This window comes from Mastigoproctus giganteus, chromosome 6, assembly GCF_048544385.1.
Source record: "Mastigoproctus giganteus isolate SK-2022 chromosome 6, ASM4854438v1, whole genome shotgun sequence".
Taxonomy (NCBI): domain Eukaryota; kingdom Metazoa; phylum Arthropoda; class Arachnida; order Uropygi; family Thelyphonidae; genus Mastigoproctus; species Mastigoproctus giganteus.
The window spans coordinates 66,490,925-66,514,742 of NC_143580.1; the positions used below are offsets into that span (position 1 = coordinate 66,490,925).

General features: G+C 35.3%; 1 protein-coding gene across 9 annotated transcripts in view; it reads right to left on the reverse strand.

The window, feature by feature from the left end:
• stau (double-stranded RNA-binding protein Staufen) overlaps positions 1–23,818 on the reverse strand; it is a 260,623-nt gene that overhangs the window by 43,684 nt on the left and 193,121 nt on the right. For 7 of the 9 annotated variants that reach the window (XR_016547104.1, XM_090376022.1, XM_090376023.1 and 4 more), the window contains exon 10: positions 673–812. Coding sequence is in view for 8 of the 9 variants with exons in the window: in XM_090376022.1 (XP_090232148.1) it covers positions 673–812 (140 nt within the window). In the remaining variant the exon portion in view is untranslated. The remainder of the gene's footprint in view (positions 1–672; positions 813–23,818) is intronic. The other 2 variants (XM_090376020.1, XM_090376021.1) reach the window with 1 other exon arrangement.

Sequence of the window (23,818 nt, forward strand, 5' to 3'; positions counted from 1 at the left end):
AAAAAATTATTGATATTATTACTTTAACTGCATCAGACACAGTCCGGTGCAGTTAAAATAATTGTACAGGTACAGCTGCCAAAGATATGAAGGCACTGGAGACCTCACAAAATTGTGAAGTCATTCATGTTAAAAAAGAAACCTGTTATAGATAACCTAACATTCAAACACAGGGTGGAAACTAACAAGCTATGTTCAGGAAAAATATTCAAGTAGCAGAGTGACTGAATTGCTTATGGATGGTTGCAGCCAATCCATAATGAGCAGTTTGATTATCATGATATAACACCTTAAGGTGAATTTAAGGTTTTAGGGACCATACACATAACTATGAAAAATAATGGGAGATGTCAGCAAAGGAGGAGTCAACTAGAAAAGCACGACTACAGGTTTTAAGAAGACTAATAAGGGCAAGTAGCATTAACAAATATGAATCTATATAGCTCCCTACAGTTACTTATTTACTCTGCTTTAGTCGCGGATTCTAAAACTTCCTGAAAAATGAAATTGGGGTGATTCGCGCATGACAATCAAATGCTTATTATGATCAACCGCATGTATTGGAATCTGTTTATTATCTACTCTGAATATTTGACTCAGAAAGTTAGTTTGTACCCTGTGCAATGGAAAGATCATTAGCTGTAGAATAATAAAAAATAATAAAACAAATACCTTTGGGAAATCTGTAAAATTCACCTGAAACCCCAATACATCTGCAAGATACATCAGTTGTTGTTTTGGTCGTACCGGTGCTTGAGAACCAATAAGCTTGTGGCCAGATTTGCGGATAGCTTCAGCTGTTGGAGATACTCCTATGAAATGTATATATATGTATATACACATAAATAATATGTGCTCTTAGATTTTCTATACGGACAGATCACCCACACACACATATATACGTGTCTACTAACAACTGAAAGATCAACAGTTACAGAATAAGAAACTCGAATTCCTTAATTTGTATTTTAAAGTACAATAATCCCTCAACAACCATGAGATTGATAACTGTAGATTTTGTATTATACCAAAATTTTACATTCTGTGCATTTTTTTTATTAGGTATACATAATTCAATACAGTCTTTTTAAACAAAACTGTTTAAATTATTGTTCATGCCTCCCGCAGATCATGGGGGAAGATCTAATCAGTAGTGCAGAGGAAGGGAATTTTTTTTTAAAAAAAATCTACCCAAGTGGTTTCCAAACTTTGTCACTCAAGTCACATTTGAATTAAAAGTTGCTATTTCATGGCATACCTAAGCAGGGGTTGCCACAGAACTTAATAGAATTTCTCCTAATTTCACAGAACAGCAAGGTGCAGGGATATACATACAGTTCATGAACCACTGCAGTATAACCTCTCAGTGATGCACTTATCAGCACCATGTATACAGTGGGTTGAGCACATGTTGCTGCCTCTATGTAGATTTTTTGTGTTTTTTAAAATTTGTGTTTTACTTGGATGTAAATGTTACACTTTGAAGTACCAGTGCTTCACCATATCAAATGAAGATGCAACCTAGAAGGATAGTTGCCACTTTGTGTATATAACTTGTTCCATCACCTTGTCCTTAAATTTATATTTTATAAATGAAAAATGAAGTTAGCTGTGATTGTTTATTATATATATTTTACTGGCATATTTATTGTTTTTCTGCGAACCCATATTTTCCTATGAAATCTTAGTATCTCCAACTACGGTAATTTTGAGGAATGCACCCCCCACACAGTTAGCAAGGGATTACTGTATACTTTGTTTTCTTTTTTTAAGTATGTTTCCTTTAAGCTTTAAATATCTGTTATACATTATCATTTTTGAATATATGTTTGTTTAAGATAATAGACTCAAGTTTTGCATCTACAAAGATAGTATGACTCAGAGCTGTAATACTCAATATGTTCTACGTTGATATTAATATTTGTAAATTAATAAGAGGAGTTTACCTCAATATAGTACATAGAACACTTCCGTATGATACTCTCCAGAAATTAAAACGGAAAAATCGACAACTTACCGGTACATTACAGTAAAATATAAATAATTAAAAACCAATTTAACACAATTTAAAACAATTAAACATCAATTTAACGCAATTAAAAAGAATCTAACGAAAGTATTCAAAATGATCTTCCTTCCTGAAGCTGACAACGCTTTTCGACCATATGTCGTGATCACAGGAATGAAAATTACCTTGTTAAATCATCATCAGTGTCTTCACCTTTTCACACCTTTTAAGTATTTTACTCATTTTTAGGGAATAAAGCACAATTACAAAACGAGAAGGCACGCTTTGATACACATAAACAAAGCTGCGCACGTATAGCAACTGAATAAACAACACTGTAAAGGCAGAGATACACTATTAACACCTCACATTTTACTAAAGCAAATTTCTAGGGGTTACTACCAAAAAACAATAAAAACAATTTCCAGTTGCGTTTCTGCTAGTGGAATCTGTTATAAACTGGTAGTAAACTCGATCTAATTGCATTTGCGATTATACCGATAGCTGGAATTGTGTTGGTTTTTACATTATAATGGTGAAATGTGTTTCCCCTTCACTGATATAAAAAACATAAATACATTTTCAGAATCTTCTCTTCATTCCTATCGTGTTGCATTCGGTTGGGGTGATTTTGCGTTCAACTGCCATTTCTTGTAAACACAAAGGCGAATCGTGCATAAGCGAATTCGGTTCGTGTTATATACAATATCGTTCCCCTATTTATAAATCGTGTACGATCGAATTCGTGTAGTGTGAACACGTGTTATACGAGGAGTGACTATTATGTTTCAAGGTTTTAAATATCGAACATGTGTTAAAAAAAAAAAAAAGTCTCCAAAATTATAAATTTTATTCGAGTAAGTGGATTTAACATCGACAATTTGTTTCATTTCTGGATATACAGAAAGTGAACAAAACAGATCTACCCTATTATACATAAGTTCGATGGATTTCGAGTCAAAGTCTTAAAATGATTCTTCGAGCTGCTAGATGAAATCGTAATGTTCTTGGAAACAAAGAATTATGAATGTACTGAATTAAAAGATGTACAATGGACAAAGGATCTGGCCTTCTCAGTTGAAATTACAAGTCATCTTAACCAACTTAATCTTAAACTTCAAGGAAAACATTACATTGTTGTTGTTATTTAGTTTTTAGGAGCATTAGCAACTAAGGCCATATTGCTCCGGGGATATGCGGTGGCCATTCCCTGACTTTTCCACATCCTCCGTATTTGGTGGTCACGCACACAACCCCGGTCTAATCAAGAAGCGTGTGCTACACACTGCTGCTCCTACCCACCTGGCTACGGAAGCACCACACCACATTGTTACAATGTTATTTGTTAATGTTAATGTTTTCAAAGAAAAATTATTTTTTCAAAGAAAAAATAATTGGAGCAAACAAATAGAAAAAAAAACTTATCTCATTTTAAAAGTTGCCAATCTCTGTTGTTAAAATCACCTAACTTAAAATTTACAGAATATACACACCAAATTAAGTTGTTAGAAATGGAGTTCGATACAAGATTTTCTGATTTCAAAAACTGTGAATTACAGTTTCGTCTTTTTACTTTGCCTGTATCTATTGATATTGAAATTGTTGATGAGAGCTTACAAATGGAATTAATTGAAATCCAATGTGACTCTTTGCTAAAGCAAAAACATACGGAAGTTGGAATTCCAGACTTTTAAACTTATTTACCCGCAGATCGATTTCCAAAAATGTTATCTTTCGCTACGAATATATTGGCTATGTTCGGGAGCACATATTTATGCAAGCAACTAAATAACAAAACTCCAGAAAGGTCAAAATTAACCAATCACCATCTATCATCAATCTTAAAGATTACATCAGCTCAAGACATTCAACCAAATTTTGATGATCTGCTTTGTGGAAAACAATGCCAAGTGTCTTCTAAAAAATGATATAATAATAAATTGTGGTTTTATTGTTTTATTATTTTTATTAAATACTGTAAAGTATTTTTAATTTAAAAATTAACGTAGGATACAAAACAGGTTATCTATATACTAAATACAGTAATTATAAAAATCGTATTTTGTTTATTTTTTGGGTATTGAAGGCACGTGGCCCTCAACCTAATGCAAAATAGCTTATATGGCTCGTGGTGCAAAACGAGTTTGACATGCCTGGGTTATACAAATGTCAACATTTTGTTGCAGCTCTGTATATCAGACATTAGTTGTATTCTTTTCCATAAAGGGGAACAAAAACAAGTGGCCACAATTCCTTAATATAATATAAATCAGTGGGTAAAACATCCCCCCCACCCCATTACAAAGTATTGTTTTCTAATTCCCTATTTTTTTTAGTTAAAAAAATATTTGCTATTAAACAAAGTTACAAGTAGTGCATCCATGAATTTCTATGTTTTTTCTGGCAAGACAAAATGAAACATAATTAAGTAAATCTAAGACTATTCGACGTGCTATTTAAAATATTTCGCTGAAACACTCACGAAATTCACTGATATTACCAATTTAAATCAATAAATTTAATCAATATGCTTATATCACAATTACGGAAGAATCATTGGTAAATAAGGAAATATAGTTTTTATTTATAACATAATAGGTATTTACAATATACACATATATAAGTGAAATATATTTTATATAATATAATCAGAGGAAACTGTAAAATCAAGCAGTTTACAATCCAGAAACTGCTAGATTTTACACCAGCTGTATCCAGCACCTCTGTCTACATTTGTCAAGGATCTATGCAAAAAAGGGTTTACAATTATCTCATTTATTGTTTAACTTATTCATTAAAAACTATAAAGTTTACTGTATACTGCTTCTGCAAATTACAGCTATGTGGCTGGTCATATAGTACTTCCATGAGCCAATGACCAGGTTAAAGTTATTTCCAAACAACTGAAATAGTTGAAAATACATGTGGCTTATTAAATTTACGGTTAATCTACTCCATGAACAGCAACTTACTGATGTGCATAAACAGACTTAATAAAGTTAAAAAAAAAAAAAAAAAAAAGAAGAAAAAGAGGAGGATTCATTAAAGCACTCAGCTGCCCAGCAGAATGCTTGAGCCCATTCATGAGCAACAGACAACAAAAGGACATTCTCAACGGCAGAGATCTGTAGTTCCACAAGACATAGCAATCATTGGTTCTCTACTGTCAGGGAAACAGGAACCATACTGCATAAAAAGGATAGGTGAAATAGCACCAGGGTATGTTTGCCAGTAGCTAAAATTGATGATGTTGTAGAGCAGCTATCATATATTAAGGGCTGTTGTTGTTGCTGCTTGGGTTTTATTGGCGCATTAGCGACTAAGGCTATAATGCGCCACAACCAGGTGATATATAAAAATTTTTGTTTCACTGACCTAATTACTTAGGTCACCATGTCAAAATATAAAGCGGAGATGGGAGAAATCCCAGGGGCCGTCCGACACGAACATACCTTATGTCAAAATATAAAATAACAAAGGTATAAAATGCAAAAAGATAAATCAATAAAGAAATAACAATAACAAGTAAATATTAAATACAAGTAAAAACCTTTATTGATTTATAAAAGCTAAAAATAGCAGACACATGGTCATTGTCAGATAAAATCTGACTGAGTGTATACGGCTCAGTCAGATGATTAAAAGCGGTAAAACGGATATTACTAAAATCTGGACAATCAATTAAAATGTGTCTGATAGTTAAAATTGTGCCACAGGACTCACACATAGGAGGGTCATCAGCCCTCAGCAAAAACGAATGAGTCAAATGACTATGTCCTATGCAGGTCAGGGCAAGAACAATTTCCTCCTTACGATTCCTGCGCAGACTAGACTGCCACGGTTCAATTACAGGCTTTATACGATATAATTTATTCGCAGTCTGTCTATTCCACGAATCCTGCCATTGGGAGTGTATCTTCATGTGTATTACTTTCCTGTAGTCTGTATATGGGACTGACAGGCAGCGATTATTACTGGGAATTGCTGATTTGGCTGCGGTGTCAGCCAAATCATTTCCCCTAATCCCAATGTGGCTGGGAATCCAGCAGAAGCGGATATCATATTCACGTTCATGGAGAAAGTGAATCTTCTGCTGAATACAAGACAGAACTGGATGAGGATTATATCTCACAGATATTAAACCCTGTAACACACTGAGGGAGTCGGAATATAAAATGAACCGTTTGTATTGGCATTTACTAATTTGATCAAAGGCTAACTCTATAGCGTGCAGCTCTGCAGTAAATATGCTGCATTCAGAGGGAATCTGCTCCGATGTAGTGGTGTCTGTAAAGACAGCAGCAGATCCCACATATGATTCCGACTTCGAACCGTCTGTGTAAACTGGCGCGAAGTCAGAATGTTGAGCACGGTGTGCTGAATAAAGCTGCAGGTAGATATATGATGGAGTGTCCGACTTTCCCCAATTTCTAAGGGACAAGTCACATGCCAGGGTGGAAGGGGTTGCTTCGGTGTTTGGGCAACCTTGTCTACCTTGATATTAAGTTCTATGAGTAGCTCTTGGAGACGAATACCAAAAGGATGATTGGCAGTCTTACGGGCGATGTACAAATTTTCCCATCGTGGCTCAAAAACGAATGGCCACGTAGGATGGTCTGGCAGGGATTTCAGTTTTAGAGCGTACTTTAGAGACAACTGCTTACGTCGAAGCGATAACGGTGGTTCGTTTGCTTCGACGTATAAACTCTGGACAGGAGATGTTCTATATGCTCCAGTAGCGATACGGAGAGCCTGATATATATTAAGGGCACAAAAGATGATACTATACATGTTGGTAATAATGATATTAAGATTAGGAGATCTGGGGAATTACTTAACACGTAGAGGGTAATGCTGAGAAAAAGCTGCAAGATATGAATAAATTTGAAAGTGTATACAATTCTGTCCATATATGATGAGAGCCTTGTCAATCAATCCAGCAATGGAGGGACTGCAAGGCTCACAGGATAGAATTTTTCTCTGCATGGTCTGTGCTTCTTTACACTGTTTTTACATGAACGAGATACACTTAAATAGAAGGGATGCAAGAATATTTGCTGATGCTACTGAAGCTGTGTTAGGTTGATTGGAAAACTGCTAACTTCGGAAGATACACAGACTAATAATAAATTAACAGCAGCTGCAGGCAGAGGTGAAAGCAATTCTTGCACTCCCTCCTTGGACACACAGCAACCTGAAAGGCAAGATGTTGGAGATAAGGCCTGCTGGTGGTCATTCTGAATAAGCAAATTAGATTTACTAGAAGCAAAAACAAGTGCATGTATACTTGCTTTTACACTAATGCTAGGAGCATAGTAAATAAATTTGATGAATTTGAAGTACTGGTTAAGTCAACAAATGCAGACATTATAAGAATATTGGAGACATGGTGCCACTCAAGATATAAGTGATGCAGAATTGGAATATACTGAGTACAATGCATATAAAAAGGACACACTGGACAGAAGAGAGGGAGGGTAGTGAGGAGGTGATGAATTATGCTCTTAGTTAAGAAGCACAAACTCTAATGCAGTGCATCCAGCTAACATGGGTGGCCAGTGCAATGTTGAGTTAGTGTGGTGTGACACTAGCACAGGGAAAACAAAAATCAATGCAACTATGTTATAGGCCAAATGACTGAGGAGCATGACAAAACTATATAGACAAAGTGGGCCAGTAAATCAGAATGTCTTATAATGAGGGGTTTTAACTTTCCAGATATTGACAGGAACTTGTAGATAGTTCACTCAAACTGCAGCAGAAATTTTCTGGATTTATTGGTTGACTGTTCCTACAAAAGAATTCCAGAGAGGCTACAAGAGAAAGCAACACTCTTAATCTGATTGTCAGCTGTGAGTCATCATGCATTAAGAATATCCAGATAAAGGTGCTACTAGGGTGGCAGTAATGATAATATATTGATGTGGATATACTTAAAGATATAACTAATGTTGGGGGGAATGGAAAGGGATTTTGTTTTCATAAAGGCATCTACAATGGTCTTAAACAGTTCTAATTTCTTTCAGTAAGACCAACTGATGATATTACCAACTGCAAATTCTAAATGCAAGACATTCGGGAAAGTAATTAATCATAAAACCTACCAAGCTTTTTGTGCCAACTAAGAGATATAGTTCAAGGTTTAGGCCTAAATGATTGCTAGATGAACTGCTCAGACTAGTGGCAGAAAATAAAAATGTAAGGGATAATTATAAAGTAGCAGGGAACATGGAATCCTAGAGCAAGTACAAACTAGTCTTCAATCAGGTACACTAAGGGAGTTAGGCAAGCTAAGCCATATTATGAGAAGTTCTTGGCTAAGAATGCAATGAAAAGCAGCACAGACTTCTTTATTTATGCTAACACTAGAATGAAAGGGATGAACAACATTGGCACACTAGATATGAATGGGATAACAATTGACAATCTGGTCAGGTTGCTGGCAGACTGAATAAATATTTCACATCTAAATTCACACCCACACACACACACATGTTTTTAGGGTTGAGAACACCAAAAGTAATCATTTTGTTCCCAGTTATACCTTGGGATACCTAGCACCCCAAGGTATAACTGGGAGCTAAATTATTTTGTTATAACTAAAAAAGAAAGTGGAAGAGGAATTGTTTAAGCTATATGTCAACAGGGCACCTGTATCCCTGTTGAAAACCACTGGTACAGAAGAAGGCTAGATTTCAAATCCATTTCTTTTAATGTGTATAAATCTCACTGGTGAATGAAAGACCATGTAGTGCCTTCCATTTCTATTCCACAGATGGGCACACACTGGTTATGTGAAAGGATGTGAAGAAACCAATGTATGATACGCAAGAAAATAAAAAGTTTAAAAGGTTCATATAGTAATGTCAGAAGTAATTACTGTTAATAAAATGGATGAATATGAACTGCTAATTAGATTTGCAGATGAACAATATAATAGGGCTAACTGAGATTTGGTGTCACTCTGATACATGATATGGTGAGCTTCATTTTGGAATATATAGCATGTATAAGAAAGATGGGCAGGAACAGAAAGGGGGAGTATGATTCTCATCAAATGCCACCTCAATGTAATGTGATTAAGAACAAATTCCAAAAACCTCTGACTCCGTGTGATGTGAGATGACTAGAGACAAAGAAAGCTGACAGCTGGGTGTGCTATACAGGCCACATGATAGCAATGAATGTGAAAAGAATCTCTATACAGTCAGTTCTGCTATAATGTGGTACATGTTCCTAAAAACAGAGAGAGAGAGAGAGAATCTTTATTGCAACTAAATTAATACAATGTACATATATAGATTTAAGTAAAGTTGCAATTGTCCCATCACGTGTTATGGTGTTTCAGGTATTAAAAACAACAATGTACATATATAGATTTAAGTAAAGTTGCAATTGTCCCATCACGTGTTATGGTGTTTCGGGTGTTAAAAACAACAGGGCTTATATCACCATAACGTGAAAACCCACAGAATTCCAGCTATTATTGCAAATGCAGTAAAATCGAATTTACTACCCGTTTACTCAAAAAAAAAAAAAGTTCAGTTTGGTAAGTAAAACACTAAAAAAAAGTTAGAAACCCAATAAAATTGCTAACACAGGTTTAAACATCTTAAATTTCTAATAAATAAAATATTACAGTAAATATAGCACTTTACCTTGACAAGATATGAAGTTTCCTTGTTTGAAGTGGGTGTGGTGAAGGGCTGTCGCTGGTGAGTTACAGCAAAGAGGTAGAAGGAGGGTTATCATTCTTAGGGCGAAATGTTGTTATACCCGATGTGGAAGGGTGTGATTTAATGTCCTGCTTTTCTTTCTTCTGCACTGGTTTAAAATAGCTATCTAGCTTTTGTTGTTTTTCCTGCCTCCTTATACAGGAGCTGCCCATATGGTTCCAAATGGGTCCGAATGCCACCAAGCACTATCCTACTACATTGAGCATTATAATCATTACCTTGAAATCCACTGCAAGTGCTTTTCAATTCCACTTAAAGCAGCTGATAACTCTGCTGTTTTAAGTTCTGGTGGGGCAGCCTGCTGGACTTCGTCGTCATCTTCATCTTGACTGGCTGCAACAAGTTGTTGCAGGTCTTCAGTAGATAGATCCTCATTGTGAGGCTCTAGAAGCTCTTCTACATCTTCATTTTCTACTTCCTCGAACGAAACTTCTTTTGCAAGAGCAACACAGCCTGCTTTGATTTGTTTTAGTTGCTCTGAAGTTTCAAAGCCTTCAAAATCGTGAATTAAATGAGGGATAAGTTTCTGCCACACATGATTCAAGCAGTCTTTTGTTACATCATTCCAAGCTTCTACAATCATATCAATGGCAACTTTGATGCTAAATCTCTTCAAAAATTCTATAACAGATTGTGCCTTGTCGCCTTCAGTAGCAGCATTTAACATCTTGAATGTTCGCCTTAAATAGTAAGCCTTAAATGCTGCTGTAACACCCTGGTCAAGGGGCTGTAGTAGAGAGGTTGTGTAATGAGAGGTAAAAAGATTTGTGGCTTTTCCAGACAGCTTAACATTGTGAAAAGAATAGCAGTGCTTGAAGCCACTAAACCAGCCACTACTAGCATTAAAAGGAGCCACTTTTGCAGGGTTTGGCGATTTCTTTTTAAGGCAAAAACATGCTATTATCACCTCATACATTGAGCCCACATGTAAACATGTCAAACTTCAAATGTGCGAAAGCTATATTTCCCATTTAGCTGTATTGGTCGGAGACTATGCATGCTTATGTATATAGCTTAATTATTACCATAATATATACATACTAATTGATATTTCTGTCCACAGACTTTTTTTTTTTTTGGATTGTAAAATTTAAAACAGTAAAAAAATAAGCAATCAATAACGACAAACACAGCATGCACAAAAGAGAAGATTCTGAAAATTTATTTGTTTTTTATATGATTGAAGAGGAAGGTGAAACACATCTCACCATAACATGAAAACCCACAGAATTCCAGCTATTATTGCAAATACAGTACGATCAAGTTTACTACCCGTTTATAATTAGACTGCGCTAACAGAAAAGCCCAATAAACCGGGAACTGCAAACTGTTTTTGTTTTATGGTAGTGTCCTCTACAAATGTGCTCCTCCACTCACGCTATCCCATCTCACGAAATTTCTGTTCGAACAAAAAAATCTTGTGAATACAGTAAATAACAGTTTTTCCCAACCAATACAACTACAGTAAATGGGAAATATAGCTCTCACACATTTGACGTTTGACATATTTTAAGCCTCGCAAACTTGTATGTATTGCTGTGCAGGTCACTACGTTCAGCTCGGTAGCAGGTTTTAGGGTCACCTGGTGTTACGTGTAGACGAAACCACGAATGAGCCAATGCAAAAATCACATTATAGTCGCATTGTTCCCTAATATATCAATAGCACTGGAGCAAATTCGTGTTAGAGCAGAACTGACTGTACACCACATAAATGGAAACAAGCAAGTCTGAATGCATTGTTATGAGAGATTAACTTTCTATATGCCCGAAAGTGTGAACCAGTAACTCAACCCTATTATATAGTTTTGAATCAACTTTTTAAATGGCTGTAATCAGTGGTGTCCAACCTACAGCCCAAGCGGAAAGTAAACTAAAACAGCATTTTAGACAGTCTTGCCACCGTGTGTGCATGCAACCATCAAACTGGACTGTATCAAACGTGTACATGTACAGTAGTCCACTGCAGTCATATATACACTAAATACAGTTATGCACGTATCATCAATCTTTTCATATTGTGAAATTCTACTATTTTGATATAACTTGTTCATTGTATTGAATTATTATTAATTTGCAACTCTAAGGGTTGGTGGGGTCATGCTTCTTATCAAAAGTAGCCCTAGTGTGATGAAAGCTTTCATGGATTCAGACGTTTCACATGCTATTATAGAATCTGTATGGTGTGAGATAGTTGGAAGCAAAGGTATAATGAGAGTGGGAGTAATCTACAGGCCAGGTGATTGTGAAGATTATGATGAGAGCCTCTACATGCAAATGGAATGCGCAAGTAAGCGTCAATGTCTTATTATGGGCGATTTTAATTTGCCCCTAATTGATTGGAGCAAATGGGAAGGAAACTCCACATGGGGGACAAAATTTTAAAATCAACTAGATGATTGCTATTTGTATCAACAAGTCAGGGAAAGTACTAGGGAAAAGAATACTCTAGACCTCATCAACACCCATGAACCAGATGACATAATAGGGCTCACAGTACAGGAACCAGTAGCAGGAAGTGATCACGGAATTCAATTGTGGATGATGGTTATAACTTCAAGAAAGGAAATTACGACGGCTTAAGGTTCTACATAGCCTCTATTAACTGGGTAGATATCTCACAGAGAGAAAATACAACTGAACTATGGTATACCTTTAAAACATTAATCACAGAAGCCTTGAATGCATATATACCATTAAAAAAATACTCCACGAGGAGGATTCCAAATTGGATGAATAATGAAGTTACCAGATTACTTAGCAGAAAAAGACAGCATGGAAAAGTTACAGAACAATAAAAAGTACAGAAGCCTATAACATCTTCATATTGATCAGTAATAGTGCCACAGAAAATGTTAGGTTGGCAAAAAGAGCAAAGAGGGGAGATAAGGAATTCTTCACATATATAAATGCAAAGAAGAGAAGAACAAACCAGATTTGACCCTTATGTAATGAACGTGGGATAGTATTAGATACCCAGCTGAAGTTGCAGATGAACTCAACAGTTACTTTGCATCGATATTTACAAAAGAATTTATGTTTATGATATTTACTTGTTTATTTAATGAAAAAACTTTCGAGCCTACAGTAAGGCTCCTGGGGTTGATGGCATATACCCTATAATCTTAAGGGAGGCAGCAAGCGAGTGCATTGAACCATTGAGGCTAATTATGCAAGCATCACTGAACTCAGGAGTGAATCAGTTAGATTGGAAAAGTGTCAATGTGTCTCCAATACATAAGGGCGGTTCTAAGAGGGAAGTGGGAAATCACTGGCCGGTTAGTCTAACTTCAGTAGTAAGGAAAATCATGAAGATAATGATGAAGGGTGGAACTCAAGATCACTTAGATAGAAATGGAATTCTGAAGGATACTCAGCATGATTTTGTAAAGGGAAAATCATGTTTAACTAATCTGGTTAGCTATTTTGACAGGGTCACTCAAGAGCTGGACTTAGGGAATAATTTCAACATTGTTTATTTGGATTTCAGCAAAGCATCTGACTCAGTCTCACATGAGCGGTTACTTTATAAGTTGGAACAGGTTGGAATCACGGGGAAAATCCTTAGATGGATAGCTGGATGGCTTCAAAGCAGGAGGCAGAGGGTTGTGATAAATGGTTATTCCTTTATTCCTCAGATTGGGTTGATGTAAGAAGTGGGATTCCCCAAGGATCCGGTATTAGGACCACTGTTGTTTTTGATTTTTATAAATGACATCGATGAAGGGATAAAGGGCGTGATATCTAATATTTACAGATGATGTAAAGATTGGTAGAATAGTTAATGATCGCCGCCAACCAGAGCTTCTTCAGAATGACCTAGACAGACTTCGGGGATGGTCAGAAAAATGACAGCTATGCTTTAATCCAGCAAAGTGTAAGGTATTACACCTGGGGAACAGTAACCCAGAATAAATTATACACTTGGTGGAGTTGAACTAAAGCAGGTAGTGGAGGAAAGGGACTTGGGTATTACGATACAGTCAGACATGAAGTTCTCCGAGCATTGTAGACTGGTTGCAAGGAAGGCACATGGAGCCCTGTCGATGATTTATCGAACAATTGCTAGTAGAGATAAGGATGTCATAATCCAATTATATAAGGCTACTGTTAGACCACACTTGGAATACTGTGTTCGGGTATGGAGACTACCTAAAGAAAGACATTGGGCTTCTTGAAAGGGTCCAAAGATGGTTAACTCGCCTGGTGAGATCGGCAAAAGGGGAAAGACTTCAAATATGTGGGTTGCAGAGCTTGGAAACTAGGCACCTTAGAGGAGACTTGATCAAGGTGTTTAAGGCTCTGAGAGGCACAAGCAAAATAAATGAGGACGAAATTTTCACAGTTATAAATTATTCTAGAACTAGGGGCCATAATTTCAAGTTACAGGGGAGAGATGTTTGGACTGGATTGCAGGAAGTTTTATTTTAGCCAGTGAGTATAAATTACTGGAATAAGTTGCCTACATGGGTGGTAGAGGCTGACAGTTTGGGGAAATTCAAAGGTCAGCCAGATAATTAACCATGGGAAGAGGGAAACGCTTAGGTTGTCCATTTCCTTTTCTCTTATTTATTAATTATTATTATTTTTTTAAAATTTTCTTCTTCTTCTTCTTCTTCTTATTATTATTATTATTTTATTGTTTTCATTTTATGTTATTTATTTTTCTGTTATTTTATTATTATTGTTATTTATTATTATTATTATTATTATTATTTTATTTTTATTTATTTATTATTATTATTTTTTTTTTTTGGCTGGTGCAGCATAAGCCATAGGCTTCCTTGCACCATGTGGTCTTTGCTAATACTAATTTGTACTGAATTAAAAAACCATTCTTAAAAATATAGGAGCATCGATTTGGAGTGCCGTGTTTTTAATAAAAGGTGAAATGAAGATTATTTCTTCATTGAGTACAAAGAAAAAGCAGTGTTTTCAGTGTGTAAGGAGACTGTGTCAGTTTTTAAAGAATATAATTTAAAACGACACTAAGATTCCAAACACAAATCTTATGATCAATATAAAGGAGTGCTAAAAAAGAAAAGAGTTCAAAGTTACAAAATCAAAATAAGAAAACAATAAAAAAACACTGAAAATGTATATGGCACAGCCCAATTTCTTACCTTCATACATGGTATTAATGATAATTTTGTACCAGTTGAAGATTTAACTGATCTACAGAGTATGCATGGAACAACTACGGGTGAAAATCTTTTTGAAAATTTTTTTCATCTATTGAAAAGTATGGATTAAATATTAAAAACCAGGTAGGAGTCATAACTAATGGTGAAAAAAATATTATCAGTAAAAACGTTGAGCTTATGGGTAGGGTAACCAAGAAAATATTGGAGCTGAACCTATGAGTGGAATTCACTGCTTTGTGCATCAAAAAGCTCTGTGTGGGAAAGTATCTGCAACACGTTATGTATGTGGATATTTTAACTGTAACTGTAAATTTTATAAGATCATATGGCCTTAATCACCCTATCTTTGAACAGTTTCTTTCAGAAATTGAAGCTGAATATGAAGATGTAATTTTACACAGTGCAGTGGCTTAGTCGTGGCAAAGTGCTATACTGTTTCTTTAAACTGCATCATGAAATTCATATTTTTATGACAGAAAAAGGGAAACAAATAAAACTGTAAAATATGGAGTGGCTGTTTGATCCTGAAATTCTTATTGACATTTCTAGTAATTTAAATGATCTTAATTTAAAACTACAAGGGAAAGGAAATTGGTCTCTGATTTGTATGGTGACAACAACTCATTCCAAAATAAGTTATTATTTAAGTCTCATATTGAGCAAGATAATTTAGTTCGCTTTGAATGTTGCTAATAGAGAAACATTTCCAAAGAATTGCTGCCTCTCATTATTACAATTAGTTTTTGAAGAGTTTCAAAGTCGACTTGCTGATATAAGATGCCACAAAAAAGACATAAGCCTGTTTGAGAATCCATTTACTTCTATGGCTGAAAACTATAATCCCAGCTTGCAACTTGAAATTATTGATCTTAAAACCAAAAAAATGGTTCAAAAATAAGTACATGGACTGAGAAAATAAAATACAGTCAGTCCTCGTATAACACGTGTTTACACTACACGAATTCGATCATACATGATTTATAAATAGGGGAACGATACCACATATAACACGAACCAAATTCACCTTTGTGTTGTCAAGAAATGGCAGTCGAACGCGGAATCACCCCAACTGAACGCAACACAATAGGAATGAAGAGAAGATTCTGAAAATGTATTTATGTTTTTTATATTAGTGAAGGGGAAACACATTTCACAATAATAAAGTAAAAACCCACACAATTCCAGCTATCGGTATTATAGCAAATGCCATTAGATCGAGTTTACTACCAGTTTATAACAGATTCCACTAGCAGAAACACAACTGGAAATTGTTTTTATTGTTTTATGGTAGTAACCCCCAGAAATGTGCTTTAGTAAAATGTGAGGTGTTAATAGTGTCTCTGCCTTTACGGTGTTGTTTATTCAGTTGCTACACGTGCGCAGCTTTGTTTATGTGTATCAAGCGTGCCTCCTCATTTTGTAATTGTGCTTTATTCCCTAAAAATTAGTGAAATACTTAAAAGGTGTGGAAAGGAAGCATTAAAGGTGAAGACACTACAGATTCAGAGAGAAAAAGAAAAGCAATATCGATAAACAGAGACAGACTGGGTCAAAAATTCTTGCCCGGGAAAATTTGTAGTGGCCTCATACTATGGTTTATGTCCCAAATCACACAAGCCTCCGGTGCACTGGGGTTTCCACAGTAAGGTTTATGGCCAGCCCACCACTGTCAATAGAGAAAAAATATGAAATTGTGAAACGCTTTGAGTGAAATGAAAGACCATGTGATATTGCACGTGCTACAGGCCTAAATGAGGCAACGCCGAGAATTAGAAAGAATGCAGAGAAAATAAAAACTTTCATAGTAGGAACAACTCAAAGTGTAATTAAAATCCATTAGATCAAGACACAAAGAGCTGGAAGGGATGGAATGGCTATCATCTGTTTGGATAGAAAATCAAACAAAAAACAAGTTTGTTTAAGAAAGAAGCAAAAGCATTAGCAATATTTTATTAAGTAATAGTCGTAATAATAAAATACTTGCGTATTTTATTACGATTATTTATTGTGTTTGGTAATGTTTTAGTTACAAATGTGTGTTCAATCTTGGGTGGTCGGCACCTAACCCTACTTTTCCCATAGGGCCTGTTGTTTATATTGCACAATTTTGCATTTCACGAGGGGTTTCTAGGAACACAACTATCGTGCTATACGAGAACTGACTGTACTTGAATTCTACTTAAAAGAAATTGCCATGAAAATGGCTACTTTGTTTGGATCAATGTATGTTTACATGCAAACTTTTTCATGCACAAAATCAAATAAATATTTAAAAAGAAACAATAACAGATAGGAATCTTCATTCCATATTGAAAATTGGCCACACAAATGTTCAACCAAATTTTGAACAATTATCTAAAAACACCCAGCCTCAATCATTATATTATATTTATTTATTCACCTTAATACTGAAAAGCAGTGATCCTTTTCAGGTTGTAAAATGTTCTAAAGTGAGCATTTAAAAGCAAAATTAAGGTTTTTTTTTTATTTAAAGGCAATTTTTTAAAAAAACAAAAGCAAATCACATTTTTATGATTTTAATAAAATCAAAAAAATAAATCAGCGACATAGATTCGTTGCACATAAAGGTGTTGGGAATTTCCATTTGTTATATATAGCCTGAAAATAAAAAATGGTAACATGAAAATAGAAATTTCCTTTTACAGGTAACAAAATACAGTCAGTCCTTGTATAGCACGATAGTTGTGTTCCTATAAACCCTCGTGCAATATAAATAACAGGCCCTATGGGAAAAATATGGTTAGGTGCCGACCACCCATGATTAAACACACATTTGTAACCAAAACGTTACCAAATACAATAAATAATCGCAAATTACATATTCTATTACGACTATTACGTAATAAAATATTGCTAATGCTTTTGCTTCTATCGTAAGCAAACTTGTTCTTTGTTTGATTTTCTATCCAAACAGATGACAGCCGTTCCATCTCTTCCAATCCTTTGTCTTGATCTAATGGATTTTATTTGTTGTTTTTATTTTCTCTGCATTCTCTCTAATTCTCGGCGTTGCCCCATTTAAGCCCGTAGCACATGCAACATCACATGTTCTTTCATTTTGCTCAAAGTGTTTCAGAATTTCATATTTTTTTTCTCTATGGACAGAGGCAGACTGGCCATACGCCTTACCGGGGAAACCCCAGTGGACCAGAGGCCAGAAGACAATGGAGGCCGGTGTGATTTTGGCCATAAACGCTAGTATGAGGCCGGTACAAATTTTCCTGATAAGAATTTTTGACCCAGTCCACCTCTGTCTATCCATATTGCTTTTCTTTTTCTCTCTGAATCTGTAGCATCTTCACCAGGACGCTTCCTTTTCACACCTTTTAAGCATTTTACTCATTTTTAGGGAATAAAGCACAATTACAAAATGAGGAACGCTTGATACACATAAACAAATCTGGTGCACGTAGCAACTGAATAAACAACACCGTAAAGGCAGAGACACGCTATTAACACCTCACTAGCTCACATTTTACTAAAGCACATTTCTGGAGGTCACTACCATAAAACAATAAAAACAATTTCCAGTTGTGTTTCTGCTAGTGGAATCTGTTATAAACGGATAGTAAACTCAATCTAATTGCATTTGCAATAATACTGATAGCTGGAATTGTGTGGGTTTTTATGTTATTATGGTGAAATGTGTTTCCCCTTCACTGATATAAAAAACAAAAATACATTTTCAGAATCTTCTCTTCATCCTATCGTGCTGCATTCAGTTGGGGTGATTCCGCGTTCGAATGCTATTTCTTGACAACACAAAGGCGAATCATGCATAAGCGAATTCGGTTTGTGTTATATACGATATCGTTCCCCTATTTATAAATCGTGTATGATCGAATTCGTGTAGTGCAAACACATGTTATACGAGGACTGACTGTATTTTATTTTCTCAGTCCATATACTTATTTTTGAACCATTTTTTGGTTTTAAGATCAATAATTTCAAGTTGCAAGCTGGGATTATAGTTTACAGCTATAGAGGTAAATGGATTCTCAAACAGGCTTATGTCTTTTTTGTGGAATCTTATATCAGCAAATCGACTTTCAAAATCTTCAAAAACTATTATACATGTTATACGAGGACTGACTGTATGGAAAATGTAACATACATTTTTCTCTAATCACTCAGTGTGGCCCGCGAAACAAATCTAACTTTGAATATGGTCTCAGTATAGGAAAAGGTTGGACATTACTGGCTGTTATCTGTATCAGTGTGCATGAGAGAGAGAGAGAGAGAGAGAGAGAGAGAGAGAGAGAGAGAGAGAGAGAGAGAGCACAAGGAACACCAACAATATTCCTGAATGGAACATCACCAGTGATCCAGGTAATATCAAAAATATGACAGTATGAGAACTGTTAGTGGCAAGTGACCAGTGTCCAAAAGTGGAAGATAACAAATAAGATTTCAATAATTAAGTGTAATTTTGAAAAATTACAATTAAAATTTCAAGAAAAGTGATTGTTGTGCACTAAAGAGCTTTTTGGACACTATGAACTGGAATGAAATAGAAAAGATACAAAGTACACTGAGTTATGGGAACTTTCAGTGCATTCATTCCATTTAGAAAGTACTACACTAGGTAGATAACAAGATGGATTAATAGAGATTTAGTGAGTTCCAGAGACAAGAAGGCAACGTGGGACAGTTACGGAGTGACAGGAGACTTGTATTCATATTATAATAATAAGCTGTTCTGTAGCCACAGATGGGGTTAAGCAAAAAAATCAGAGTATAGGAGACTTGTATTCATATTATAATAAAAAGCCGTTCTGTAGCCACAGATGGAGTTAAGCAAAAAAATCAGAGTATTAGAAATCACTGAACAAGAGGTCAAAAATGGAAGCAATGAGTTTATATGTACAGGCAGTTCTCACTTTACGAGTTCCTGGTTTTTTTTGGTTTTTTTTTCAAGTATCAAGTATCAACAAAATCGAAAATACGAACATTAATTGTAAAAATTGAATGTTAAACATTCATAAATACTGCATTTAAAACCACACAAACAGCTATGTGATACAGTTCACCCCACTTTACGATATTAATCCATTCCAGAGACCATCGTATTGTGAAAATATCGTAATGTGAACCCAATAACACATTGTTTTTTAGCTATTCATTTCAAGACCTCGGAAGTTAAAATTTTCACTGTATAACTAAGCTATTTATCTCTCTAAAAGGTCATTTTTATAATGTAAATTTTATTAGTTACTGATTCAAATCATTAAAACACACTACACTTTCATCACTATCAAATGTTCTGTTATAAGAATCAATTTTGAATGCCTTTGTGATATTTTTCTAAAGCACATTTCTGGAATTCACAACCATAAAACAATAAAAATAATTTGCAGTTTCTGGTTTATTGGGCTTTTCTGTTAGTGCAATGAATTATAAACGGGTAGTAAACTCGATGTTATTGCATTTGAGAAAATACTGATAGCTGGAATTGTGCGGGTGTTTACGTTATTATGGTCAAATGTGTTCCCTTCACTGCAACCTTCATCATATAAAAAACAAAAAAATTTTTGGCATCTTCTCTTCATTCCTTTTTTTCTAAGCTTCGTAAACTTGTTATGCCGCGCAAATTGTGTTAGTTGCAATTTGTGCGTGCCGTTAAAAAATGCTTACGCATACTATCGTGAAATTTATAAAGAAAAGAAAAGAGATTATCTTGGAAATAAACGCCTCTTGAAGCATTTCTGAAGAAGACCACTCCTTGTGCACCAAACTAACAACGAGTGCCGAGCCAACAATGAGTGATCAACAAGTGTGCATTTAGTCGATGATGAAGAATAACCATTCTTTAACATTTGTAAATCATAAATAATTTCTTTAAATTATAATTTGCTTGATTTTACAGGCTATGTTTTCATTTCTTTGGATAAATCAATCATCGTTTAAACAAACTAATTAGCTAACTAATTTCATTGTTGAGAACGTAACCCCTGTTTCTAACAGCGTGTCTATAGGAAATAAATTCTCACTTTATGAGTTTGCTTTACAGCCGCGCGCTAGGAACGAATTAACTCGTAAAGTCGGGAACTACCTGTAAATATGAAGAGGAAAAGAGTAAACCAGAAATGACCTTTATACAATGTAAATGGTACTGTCACAACTAACCTGGCTGATAACCTGAACATATATGATGGGCAAGCCAAAAGTTTTCAGACTGGCCACATGACGTGCTGACCTCATGTATTATACCAGTGCACTGTTAGATACCGCTGAACTAATTCATTCTGAGTTAATTTAACGAGTTTTGCACCACCAATATGACATTGTGCTTTTGAGCAGTTGGCGTTTAAGACTTTCTGTTCAGTGTCATGTGATTTTTGTAGCTGAGTATGGTGTTTGTCAAGGAACAGCAAATTTGCATCAAATTTCATCATAAACTTGGGTAAACAGCTTCAGATAATTATGAAATGCTTAAACAAGCATTTGGTGACAATATTGGTAGAACACGAACTTTTCAAATGGTATTTGCATTGCCAAGGTGGCCATTGAGGATTCTGGGTGCTCATGTCATCCATAGTTATGTTGTTTTTGTTTTAGTTAGTTGTTGCCGCATCGGCTTCTGTGGCCATAATGCACCCCCAAGGTTTTTGCAGTACTCTGATCCAAGACCGAGGCGGGATTCGAACCAGCGACCTTTGGGTTGCCAGGCAGGCACTTTACCCACCCAGCCATCCCAGTCGGCATAGTTATGTTGAACCGATGAAAATGTTCAAAGTGTATCAAGTCATCCACGAGGACACATTTTCAGCAATTTTTAGCCACAAACAAAGCCCCGAACAAGTATCCAAAATGAAAATCCACTTAAAAGGGCAAAGATTCAAAGACATTGGGGAGATTCAAGGTGAATCGCAGAAAGTCTTAGACAGCATCACGAAACAGGAATTTCAAAGATGGTTCACAACAGTGAGAGAACTGGGATTGATGTATAAACTCTGAAGGGGACAATGTCAATATGTAACATAAATCTAAATTAATTTTACTGCTCCAGTCCAGAAACTTTTGGATCACACTTCATACACTGTGTTATTTGCAGTAAAAAGTTCCTTTTTGGGCCAAGCAATAATTTGCTTTTGTACCTATGCATTTTAGGATAAATGATACTGTTACTACTGAGAAGAGATTAGGCTTGGGATACCAATGGTATTTACTGAGTCATACTGAAGAAGGCGAGGGTATAAAGGTGTGTATCAAACTATTAGTGTTAATCATTAGGTCATGACTGAACTCAATAGAAATCTAACCAGTCTACAAAGAAGAGAGTTATGGATGAGATGTGTAACTAGAGATCAGTCAAGTTTCATGTCAATAAGTCATAGACTGCATGGTCAAGGAGAACATTATAGGGTCATCCTAAAGATGTAATACCCCAAATGGATCACAAACACAGCTTTGGAAAGGTCAAATGTAAAATGTCATCCAGTCAAATGTAAAGTTCTAGAAAATCTGGAAAATAATAATCTAAGAATAATTTTTATAATACTGGGGGAGGGGATGTAAATAAAAAAGGAAACCCAAGTATTATGATACATTCGGACATGAAAGTTACCATGCAGTGTAAACAGGTGATGGGGAAAATGCAGCGTCTTATCACGATTTACTTTACCATTTATTTGTGAGTGTTCAAAACCATTTAAGTTTAACATATAACGTTACATACCAAAAATTTTAAAAAAGTTTAATGAATTTGCATTGCATCTAACAAAAAGTTATTAACAAGATGTCATGTGAAGTCAGTTTAAAAAGTATGCGTGATATTTAAGCAAGCACTGTTCATGAAGTATTTTCAACAAGATTAAATGACTTTTATCTAAAGAGGAAAGTCTTAACACATATTTTGAGAAATGAAAGAATCCTCTTGTGGGCCAAATATCAACTTGAGGGATGCATTACCATCCCTCAAGTTGGTGTTTAATGCACAAGAGTATGGTATGACTACATTTTGATACCGTGTTAACGTCTGGAGGCTGCACCTAAAGAACAATGAACTTCTTGAAAGAAAGCATCCAAATATGGGCAACTCATCTGTTGAAAACAGCAAAGAATATGTGGCGATACTACAAAGATATAGATTACAGAGTTTGGAAACTAGGCATCTCCGTGAAAATTTGACATGGGTGCATAAGCACTGAGGAGTGTAGAAAAATGAATTACAGTGGAATCTTCACAATGAAATGGGACCCAAAAAACAAAGACATAATACAAGCCATATGGGGAAACTAACAGACTGCAACTCAGGAAGTTTACTCAGTACCTTCTGGCATGGAAAGACCAAGCAAAGAGTGAATACAGGTTGTATAGACAATTTTGAACTGATTCAGTGCAAGCCTGCTCTCTCTTACATCTTTTGGCCTTTACTAATACTATTCACAAAAATGTATCCCACAAGAATATGAAGAGAGGAATGTTCTTATGAAAATATTCTCATTTCACTGCAGTATATTATGTAATGCAATTTAATTTGAAACATAATATAAATAAATTGCTACTATTATTGTGAATGTAATATTTTTTATTTTTTCCTTTTCTTATATAGTACTACATTTAAATTTAGAAAAAACCAAATTCCCGCATACTTTTCACATTGCATAAGGCATATATGGGTTAAGGTCTCCAATTCTAAAACCCCATCAAAAATCACAATGGAGTTTAGAATCACTACATATTTGTGCAAAACCACCAACACAGGGTGGCAATGATTTTGCACAAATATGTAGCAATCAGCACAAATTAAGCTAACAAGCACCACCATACTGATGGAAAAACAGTGAGAAAAGAAGTGAAAGTTGGCCAAGAAATAAAAAGTTTCACACCCCATTCCTCTTTTAAATTACTTTCACATAACAAATGAAATTAATTTTTTTATTTAACATGAAAGATTGAATATGGAAT